We start from the raw sequence: 11,463 nt of genomic DNA on the forward strand, positions 1-11,463 counted from the left end.
TAAGATGGGCCTAAGTACATTCTAGATATGGGAAATAAGGACTATTTCTCTATATCTTATACTGTTCACAGTTTGGACAGGATGAAACTTTCATATACAAAAACTGCCATATTGTATGTAACCTTTAGAAGTAAGCTCAACTGCACACTGCAGCTGCTTGTGACATCACAATTACTGATGACATCACACAGCTACTTGTACAGTTGCTGAAAACCTTGATTCTCTGTTTTCAGAAACTCCAAACTGTGCAGTCACATCTTGTGATATTGCAAGTTTGTTTTATTCTCTAAGAGCCCTATTGTTGTCTTCTGACATATCATGGGAACTATTAAGAGAAAAAAACCTCCAGACAAAGCAGGGAGACGGAAAAACCAAGGACAGCAGACCAAAAAAGCTGAGAGACGCAGAGGAAAGAAGGCAGGACAGGAAAAACCAGCCAATAGAGAGGTGAGAATAAACAACACATTTGTAGCAGGTGTACTGAGGGGCTGGGACAGGTTTGCTGGATTTCTAAAAAAGAAAAGAGATCGGTTCATAAGAGCATGCATCAGATGTACCAGATTTTGGCTAGCGAGACACAGGAGAAACTTTGATCCAGGTGAGGGATGCAGTCATTGGGCAGGCCAGACAAACCTTTCAAAAAAAGAGATCACCAAAAATAAGTCAGGCAAAGCAGCTATACAGAGATGCTGGGACAGGTTTGCTGGATTCGTGAAAAATAAGAAAAATCAATTCACAACAGCAATTAACAGGCACCAACCAAGCATCCCACCAGTTCAGCAAACTGCAGAAGAGAGCTGCACCTTGCCCACCTGCCTCCAAATCACAGACACTGTCCCTTTAACAGTGGAACAATTTACTTTCCACTCACTACTTGGAAAGGGAGGTTATGGCAAAGTGATGCTGGCAACAGATGCTACTCGTAGGGAAAGAGTGGCAGTGAAAATCTTAAAAAAGAGAGCATTAATCAAAATCTTAAAGAAGAAAGCAAGAATAGAACATGAGAACAGTTTGGTTGAGTGTCGGGTACTTGAAATGTCACATGAGAGCATTTTTATGATCCATGGTTATGCAGCCTTCCACACAGAGAGCTATCTATACTGTGTAATGGAACTGGCTGGCGGAGGGGATCTGTTTGATTTTGTGAAGACCTCACCAGTGGACCCAACCACAATAAAATTTATAGCTGCTGAGCTGGTTTGTGGATTGCAGTTCATGCATTCAAGAGGAATTATTCACCGAGACCTCAAATTGGAGAACATTTTGCTAACCACAGAGGGTCATGTTAAGATCACAGACTTTGGTCTGGCCCTATTGAATGCATATGGAGAAACCAATTCCAAAGTACTTGGTGGGACCTATGGCTATAATGCTCCAGAAATCATAACTTCCCAGCCATACAGTGCTGGTGTGGATTGGTTCGCATTTGGTGTTATTTTATATCTACTCACCCTACGAAAGTACCCTTTTAATGGTGAGTCAGCTTCAGTGGTAAACACAATGATCCTTACTCAAGAACCAACGTATTCAGGACTTACTGATCCTGTAACAAAGGACATTATAACAAAACTTCTGTGTAAGGAACAGTCCCTCCGGCTCGGAGTAAATGGCAATGTGCGAGAACACTCCTTCTTCTCTTTAATTAACTGGGAAGCGACAGAGACTGGAAAAACCGCATCCCCAGTTACACTGCAAAAGGACTCAATGGATCTAAATGAAAATCAGCAAATTCCTTTGTCCTATAGTGAAGTGTTCAAAAAACCAATTACTACCATGAACCAGAGGCTTTTTGATAACATTCAATTTGTGTGCCCTAAATGGGGTGAAACTTATCATATTGTGCCAATGGAATCAGACACTATGCCATCAGACGAAGATCTGGACTAACAAAAAGTAGTAGTGCAAAAAACTTCTTGTGTTTGCTGCCTACCCCGACTTCGGCTAAGTTCCTGAAGGTGCACTGTCTTCCGCCTGCCCTGACCTCGGCTACATCCCTGGTGATGCACTGTCTGCCGCCTGCCCCGACCTCGGCTAAGTCCCTGGAGATGCACTGTCTGCCGCCTGCCCCGACCTCAGCTATGCCTCTGGAGATGCACTGTCTGCCGCCTGCCCTGACTTCGGCTGCAACTCTGGAGATGCACTCCCGACCTCGGCTAAGTCTCAGGAGATGCACTGTCTGCCGCCTGCCCTGACCTCTGCTATGTCCCTGAAGCTGCACGGTCTTTCAACTGCCCTGACCTCAGCTAGGTCCCAGGAGATGCACTTCTGCCGTCTGCATGACCACGTCCCTGGTGTTGCACTGTCTGCCGCCTGCCCCAACCTCGGCTACGTCCCTGGTGATGCACTGTCTGCTGCCTGCTTTGACCTCGGCTACATCCCAGGAGATGCACTGTCTGCCGCCTGCTTCAACTCGGTTAAGTCCCTGGTCATGCACTGTCTGCCGCCAGCCCTGACCACCTCCCTGGAGATGCACTGTCTGCCGCCTGCTTTGACCTCGGCTACATCCCAGGAGATGCACTGTCTGCTGCCTGCCCCGACCTCGGCTATGTTTCTGGTGAATCACTGTCTGCCGCCTCCCCCGACTTCAGCTATGTCTCTGGAGATGCACTGTCTGCCGCCTGCCCTGACCTCTGCTATGTCTCTGGAGATGCCCTGTCTGCCATCTGCCCCGACTTCGGCTGCAACCCTGGAGATGCAATTTCTGCCGCCTTCACCAACCTCAGCTATGTCCCAGGAGATGCACTGTCTGCCACCTGCCCTGATCTCGGCTACGTCCCTGGAGATGCACTATTGATTCTTTTACTGAAATCTATACATTGCTCAATTAATAAAATAAAGTTTAAAAAAATAAGTAAAGATGTCTTGCTTAATTATATGTGGCATGAATGAACAATAGCAGCGAGAATCTGGTACAATTTATTTAAACATAAATAATCATAAAAACGTTAAAACATGCTGGACAATAAGTCCAAAGCCAATAAACACAAAAAATTATAATCGTAACAAGAATTGTAATGCTCCAATGAAAAGACACATATATATATATATATATATATATATATATACAGTCAGGTGCATAAATATTGGGACATTGACAGAATTTTCATATATTGGCCTCTAGTCACCACCACAATGGCTTTGAAATTAAACAAACAAGATGTGCTTTAACTGCAGACTTTCAGATTTAATTTGAAGGTAATTACATCCAAATCAGGTGAACGGTGTAGGAATTACAACGGCTTCTATATGTGCCTCCCACTTTTTAAGGGGCCAAAAGTAATGGGACAAACTAAACAATCCTAAATCTAACTTTCACTTTTTAATACTTTGTTGCAAATCCTTTGCAGGCAATTACAGCTTGAAGTCTGGAACGCATAGACATCACCAGACGCTGGGTTTCATCCCTAGTGATGCTCTGACAGGCCTCTACTGCAAATGTCTTCAGTTCCTGTTTGTTCTTGGGGCATTTTCCCTTCAGTTTTGTCTTCATCAAGTGAAATGCAAGCTCAGTCAGATTCAGGTCAGGGGATTGACTTGGCCATTGCATAACATTCCACTTTTTAGCCTTAAAAAACTCTTTGGTTGCCTCTGCAGTATGCTTCGGGACATTGTCCATCTACACTGTGAGGCGCTGTCCAATGAGTTCTGAAGCATTTTTGACTGAATATGAGCATATAATATTGTTCGAAACACTTCAGAATTCATTCTGCTGCTTTTCTCAGCAGTCACATCAATAAATACAAGGGAACCAGTTCCATTGGCAGCCATACATGCCCATGCCATGACACTACCACCACCATGCTTCACTGATGAGGTGGTATGTTTTGGATCATGAGCAGTTCCTTTCCTTCTCCATAATCTTCTCTTCCCATCACTCTGGTACAAGTTGATCTTTGTCTCATCTGTCCATAGGATGTTGTTCCAGAACTGTAATGGCTTTTTAGATGTTGTTTGGCAAACCCTAATCTGGTCTTCCTGTTTTTGAGGCTCACCAATGGTTTACATCTTGTGGTGAACCCTCTATATGCACTCTTGTGAAGTCTTCTCTTGATTGTTGACTTTGACACATATACACCTACCTCCTGGAGAGTGTTCTTGATTTGGCCAACTGTTGTGATGGGGTTTTTCTTCACCAGGGAAATAATTCTTCTGTCATCCACCACAGTTGTTTTCCGTGGTCTTCCGTGTCTTTTGGTGTTTCTGAGCTCTCCGGTGCATTCTTTCTTTTTAAGAATGTTCCAAACAGTTGATTTGGCCACACCTAATGTTTTTGCTATCTCTGATGGGTTTGTTTGATTTTTCAGCCTTATGATGGGTTGCTTCACTGATAGTGACAGCTCTTTGGATCTTATATTGAGAGTCGACAGCAACTGATTCCAAATGCAAATGTCACACCTAGAATCAACTTCAGACCTTTTACCTGCTTAATTGATAATGAAATAACGAGGGAATAGCCCACACCTGTCCATCAAATAGCTTTTGAGTTGATAGTCCCATTCCTTTTCGCCCCTTAAAAAGTGGGAGGCACATATAGAAACCGTTGTAATTCCTACACCGTTCACCTAATTTGGATGTAATTACCCTCAAGTTAAATCTGAAAGTCTGCAGTTAAAGCACATCTTGTTTGTTTCATTTCAAAGCCATTGTGGTGGTGAATAGAGGCCAAAATATGAAAATTCTGTCAATGTCCCAATATTTATGCACCTGACTATATATATATATATATATAATATAATTATATGTGGATTTACTATGCATTAACCCCAAAACAGAAACATTGTGGAAGGAAAAGGGCGAGGCATGGTAGGGCTAAAAGAAGATTTATCCCTAAAAGGTCAACAGAGAGGAGTTTAAAAATGGTGTACATTATATAATCTCTTGGAAAACATAGAGGGCCTGGTTGAGAGGGGTAGGTAATGTATATACCACACACAAGCAGCCTATGTTTTAAGTCTGTGTATGTAAATAAATTGGGGTCCCCCTCCTGAGGATTAACATAGCCAGACCTGGTAACGGTGACCCAGAAACCTGATGTGTGACAACATCCTTACATGACTTAAAAATTTGCTTTCAGTATTATTTACATAATACACAGATGCGCTCAAAGGAGCTGTACATTAACATAAAAACCTAAAAGTTTAAATAATTGATGGGATGTTTATAGTGTAACAGTAAGCTACATGTACAGGTGCCTTTACTTTAACTGATATGAGCACACAGACCACAAACCTATAAATGTATAGATATATAGGCACACACATTATAAAGGCATAGTCGTGCCCTTATATTAAGGCTGCATCTAAAAAAACAGATTTCTCCATAGAGAATTCTGAAGGGGGGGGGCAGGGTGTTCAAGGGGCTACAGCTCAAAAGCTATAGGAGGTACGGATCTGAAATTTGGCATGGCCAGGTAGAACTGTCGCACGGTGCTGCATGACAAATTTCAGGGTAAAAACATAAAAAATGAGGACATGGGAATAATCTAAATCTCCAACTGTCACATTTTTCTGACATTCTCAATTAGGAACCTTTTTCTGCTATAGTATCTCGGGGATTTTTGGGAAGGCAAAACTCAGGGTAGGGGTGCAATTTAGACTTGGGGTTTGTTTTATTAGGTAGCTATTGTGCCAGGGTACATGCTTTTGGGGTTCAGGTAAATTAGAAAGCTACAGTTTTTAAACTATTACCTCAAGAATGCATACCTCCCAACATGACCATCTCCAGGAGGGACACAATGCTATGGTCCTGGACTTCCCAGGTAATTTATGATTGGTGGCGGCTCCAGAGGCGGGGCTGCAGTACAGTCCAAAATTCAAATAGGGGAGTCACACCAACTGCCAGTGAGTCCCAGCCAGTGATGTTTGGCAGCGTGTGAAATGACAGTTGGTGTGGCTCCCCTATTTGAATTTTGAACTATGCTGCAGCCCCGCCTCTTACCAGGGAATTCCAGGACCAGAGCATTGTGTCCCTCCTGGAGAGGGTCATGTTGGGAGGTTTGATTCAGAATGCGCCATTATAAAGATAGGACTTCTCAACAGTAGGAGCCTCCAGCAGGTGTAGTCAATGTGGCTTCACTTGGGTGCACAAAGATGGTCGTCGTTTGCGGGTGATAGCGGGCAATGGTAGCAGCGGCGGGGACAAAAGCGGCAGTGGGGACATCAGCGGCGGGTCGCGGTTGTCGGCGGTGCGGGGGAGCGGGTTGCAGGTGTCAGCGCAGGGTCCGGTGGTGGTGAGGGCATTGGCGTTGGGCCTGGATATGAGAGGATACAGTCCCCGCCAACCATTCTGCCGAATACGGCAGCGGCCATTTCAAAAATGGCGCCTCAGCACCATTTTTGAAATTCAAAGATGGCCGCCGCGAGCCAACCATGACTCGTGACGTCATTGGAGGCAGAGGCACATGAAGAGTGGCCATCTTTGAATTTTAAAAATGGCGCTGAGGTGCCGTTTTTGAAATGGGCGCCGCTGCCGTACTCGGCAGAATGGCTGGCAGGGAGTGGATCCAGGCCCGCTGCCGACACCTGAACAGGTTTCGGTCCCACAGCTGCCGGGTGCTGCTGGTGATGACATCGCGAGCTGTGATTGGCTCGCGGTGGCCATCTTTGATTTTCAAAGATGGCCGCCGCGAGCCAACCATGACTCGTGACGTCATTGGAGGCAGAGGCACATGAAGAGGACCACAGAAGCCCTGGGGAGGAGGCAGCCACCCCTCAGGTGAAGACGCTAGAAACCCTGGCGGGTGGGCGCCTGCCAGGCGAATACGCCGAAGCCCTGGTGGGGTGGTGCCCACCAGGCGAAGATGCCGAAGTCCTGGAGAGTTGGTGCCCACCAGGCCTAGTGGGCTGCAACCATGAAAAACAGCTGACACAGGCTGTCGCCCACAAGGGCCCACCAGGCGAATACGCCGAAGCCCTGGCGGGTTGGCATCCGCCAGGCGAAGACGCCGAAGCCCTGGCGGGTTGGCGCCTGCCAGGCAAAGATACCAGAAGTTCTAGTGGGAGGCAGCCACAAAAAAGAGCTGTCACAGGCTGCCGCCCACTAGGCGAAGACACTGAAGCCCTGTTGGTTTGAAGACGCCGGAAGTCCTAGTGGGCGGCAGCCACAAAAAAGCCATCACAGGCTGCAGCCCACTAGGCGAAGACACCGAAGCCCTGGTGGGTTGGCGCCCACCAGGCAAAGACGCCAGAAGTCCTAGTGGGCGGCAGCCACGAAAAAGAGCTATTACAGGCTGCGTCCCACTAGGTGAAGATGTCGAAGCCCTGGTGGGTTGGTGCCCGCCAGACGAATACGGCGAAGCCCTGGCGGGTTGGCATCCGCCAGCCAAAGATGCCAAAGCCCTGGCGGGTTGGCGCCCACAAGGTGAAGTCACTGAAGCCCTGGTGGTTTGGCGACGCCACGAGAAGAGCCCTAAGCCCTGGGGTGGTGGCTGCCACGCAAAAGAGCTTAAAGGCCGCCGTCCCCCAGGTGAAGACCTGTAAAATAAAATATTACAATATTAAAGTGTGTTGTGTTTTTTTTTTTTTTTTTTTACAGGTGGCAGTGGGCCCTAATGCCCAGTATGCTGGTACTTGTGGTTTTCCAAGTACCAGCATGCAGGGAGGCTTGCTGGGACATATAGTTCACCTGCAAAAGAAAATATTATTTAAAATGCACCACATCACATAATCAACCTGGCACCCACCGCCCAAGGGTGCTGGGGATAGCCCCGGGCTATCAGCCTAGGCCTGGGGTGCCCTGAGGAGGGGGGCCCCTTTATTGGGGGGGTCCCCAGCTCCTCAGGGATCCCCGGCCTGGACTGACTAGCGGTCAGGGTTGATGCTGTGGCTGGGGGGGGCCCGGTGAAAGGGCTCCTCTGGCTGTGGCAGCAGCCCCCTGCTAGAAGTAGTCCGGTGCTGGTCCTGGAGAATACAGGGGGACCCTACTCGTTTTTTTCCCCCTGTATTTCCAGAACCAGGACCGGATTCGGCACTCTCACAGAATGAGATTGCTGTCAGACACAAAATGGTGGAGCTGCTAATTCACAAAATTGTGTGCTCATTGGAATGCACACATGCTGTCTGTGCAACTGAAGTCAAAGCAGAAAATAGAGCTCTGCAGATGGGATAAAAGTGGTGTGGATGGGTGAGACAAAGGCGTGTAGAGGAGGGTAGGTTATGCAGTACAGAGGGGGTGGGGGTAGCCAAAGTAATGCAGATGGGTGGAAAACAGTGGTGCGGATGGGGGGAAACAGTGGCACAGTTTGTGGGGACAGCAGGGTTCGCAAAATACGCGCTATAGCGCATTTTACGCGCTATAGGCAGTTGGGGACCCAATTTAAAAAACTAAGCGGGTCCTATAGGACCCGCTGGCGCCACAGCAGCCAATAGCCGGCGTCTATTCAACCAATAGCCGGCAGTGACGTCTGCTTAACCAGTCACTGCGCAGCGTCTCCTCACCCAATCAGCAGGCTAGGCAGCTTCCTTACAGACAGGCCCACCATGCTGCGTCACGGCACCGCCAGCCCCTGCCCACTACCCGGGAGCTGAAGCAGTACTTTCCTCCCTCTCCCCAAGCGACGTCTGCACGCGGCTACTCACTGTTTGAACGGTGAGAGCCGGGAGTGAAGTGCAGCACCTGGGAGCAGAAGCAGCACCTTTACCCACCTCCTCTCCGGCCGGACCCCGAGCCATGTCTCTACGCGGTCACTCACCGTTGGAACAGGTGAGAGTCGGGAGCGGAGCGGAGTGCAGCAAGGCAACCACGCGGAGTATGGCTGACACCACCTACACTGATCGGAGGCAGCGCAAGAGCCCAGGCGAGGTGGAGAGGGAGCACTTCTGGAAGATCATCAACACCTTCTGCTATGGGTGAGCGTATGCATTCCCTCCTCACTGTGAGCAGTCGGGGTATAGCATGGTCCTTCTGGCTTCCCTCTAACAGTGTATCATGTGGGTGCTGAAATAGTTACTCAGCTTCCCTGTAGTGTGGTGCTATGTGTATAGGTAACAGCAAACCCTCCCCTGTAGTACAGTAGAACCTACTTTTCTATACCCTTGCTTATAGTACAGTGGCACCTTCTGCCCTATACCCTCGACTGTAGTACAGTGGCCTCTCCAGCCTGTACCATTCACTGTAGAACAGTAGCGCCTCCTGCCCTCTTCCCTCCCCTCTAGAACAGTGGCACATCCCACCCTGCAACCTCTCCTGAAGTACAAAAGCACCACTTGCCCTACACCCTCCCCTGCATTAGAGAGGCACCCTTTACCCTCCCCTTTAGTACAGTGGCAGCTCCTGATCTATACCCTCCCGTGTAATACAGAGGCACTTCCTGTTGTATACCCTTCCCTGTAATACTGAAGATCCTTCTGCCCTACACCTCCTGTAGCACCGCCTGCCCTTTACCCGCTCCTTTAGTACAGTGGCACCTCCAGTCCAACACCCACACTCCCCTGTACTACAGTGGCACCACCTTCCCTATACCCTTTCCTGTAACACAGTGGCAATTCATTCCTTATACCAGGGTTCACAAAATTAGCGCTATAGCGTGTTTGCACTGTAGGGAGTTGCGGACCCGATTTTAAAAACTCAGCGGGTCCTGCAGGACACGCTGTGTGGGGCTATGCTGGGTGCAGCAGCAGCGAGGCAGCGTCTTCTACCCCCATTCCCCCTGTTCCCAGGACAGACCCAGAGTGATGTTGGCAGAGCAGCTGCACAAAAGTGCAATAGTGAGCGCTGCGCGGAGGCCATCGAGAGATGCACCTAGGGACGCCAGATGTGTTTGGGGGGCGAAGTGTGTGGCCTGCACCTGGGGAGGGGGAGTTTCCAGGCTGCTGTACATACACGCCAGCCCGGCAGCATGGAGTGACTTCTGTGACAGGCAGCCTAGCAGACCATCAGATTGGCTGCCTGTCACTACAGTGCGCCGGCCGTGCGGAGCTCAGTGTGCTGAGCAGGGAATGTCCAGAGGCTGCTCACCACACTGATGTACAAAGTGCTGCAGAGCCGACTGAAAGCTCCCCGCAGCCAGTGCACTGTAATGACAGGCAGCTGATCCAATGTCATTGCTGCCAGGCCCTGGGGAGTATGGAGAGCTGCCCCCAACACACTCAGAGTATATATATATATATATTTCTCTCAGCTCCAGCCCCCTTGTGTGCCTCTACCCCAGCCCCCAATGTGTGTCTCTGTCCAGTGCCCCAGCCCCCAATGTGTGTTTCTGTCCAGTGCCCCAGCCCCCAATTTGTGTCTCTGTCCAGTGCCCCAGCCCCCGATGTGTGTCTCTGTCCAGTGCCCCAGCCCCCAATGTGTGTCTCTGTCCAGTGCCCCAGCCCCCATGTGTTTATTTTCCTACTGGGGCCAATGTGTGTGTTTTTTTTCCCAATGTCATCTGCTACATGCTTCATGGGATTTAGATGGGACCCAGAAAATGTCAGGTAGGACCCCAATTTTTCAAAGTGAGGGGTCCCTAGGACCCACATTTTTTTTGTCTCACCGCGATCACTGGGACAGCGATGTGGATGGGGAAGAGAGTGGCAAGGACATGGGAAGACAGAGTAAGCAGATGGGTAAAGACAGGTTGGTGCGGCTAAGGGAATACAGACTAGCACAAATAGGAGAACACACATCAGTAGGGATTGGGGAAGACAGATTAGTGTGGATGGGTAGGAAGAGAGAGTAGTGCAGGTGGGGGAGGAGACAGAGTTGCACAGTTGGGGGGGACAGAGTGGTGCAGATGGAGGGAGAAAGAGTGCCACAGAGGAAAGGAAGACAGCGACGTGGCTTAGGGGAAGGCAGTGGTGCAGAAGGAAACAGAGTGGCATGGATGCAGGGCATTGCGGATGGAGAAACACAGATTGGTGCAGATGGAGTAAGACAGATTGGTGCAGATGAGAGAACACAGACTACCATAGCTCGGAGACCACACAGCAGTAGGGATTTGGAAAGACAGATTGGTGTGGATGGGGAGGAAGATAGAGTGGTGCGGGTGGTGGAGGGAGACAGAGTTACACGGTTGGGGGGACCAGAGTAGTGCAGATGGAGGAAGAAAGAAGAAAAAGTGCCACAGATGAGAGAAAGACAGCAATGTGGCTGTGGAGAAGGCACGGATGCAGGGCCGTGCAGCTGGGGAAAAACATTGGTGCGGTTGAGGGAACACAGACTATCACAGTTGGGAGACCACACAGCATTAGGGATTGGGGAATATATAGCAGCATGGAGGCATATAGGGGAAGAAAGTGTACATGCATAGACAGAGTATGATATTTTTTAAAATAAGGGAGCTGAATGTGTATTCTAAATTAGATAAATTTATGCAGTGAGAAGGATGTTGGATGCCAGTGAGATTGTTTTGGTGATCAAATGGGAAGATTGTGGGCACTGAGTGGGATGTGGGAGCCACATAACTGCTTTGACCTCAGTTGCATAGACTGCATGTGTGTATTCCAATGAGCACACAATTCTGTGAATTAGCAGCTCCACCATTTT

At 48.9% G+C, this 11,463-nt stretch overlaps 1 protein-coding gene across 1 annotated transcript; it reads left to right on the forward strand.

The window, feature by feature from the left end:
• The first annotated feature begins 318 nt into the window (after positions 1 to 318).
• On the forward strand, positions 319 to 1,887 carry LOC148501585 (protein kinase C delta type-like). The gene is made up of 2 exons (XM_088450286.1): positions 319 to 598; positions 776 to 1,887. The coding sequence occupies exons 1-2, from the start codon at positions 319 to 321 to the stop codon at positions 1,885 to 1,887; spliced, it is 1,392 nt and encodes a 463-aa protein (XP_088306412.1).
• Positions 1,888 to 11,463: the final 9,576 nt, after the last annotated feature.

Source organism: Taudactylus pleione, unplaced genomic scaffold, assembly GCF_031769625.1.
Source record: "Taudactylus pleione unplaced genomic scaffold, aTauple2 ptg000513l, whole genome shotgun sequence".
Classification (NCBI taxonomy): Eukaryota; Metazoa; Chordata; class Amphibia; order Anura; family Myobatrachidae; genus Taudactylus; species Taudactylus pleione.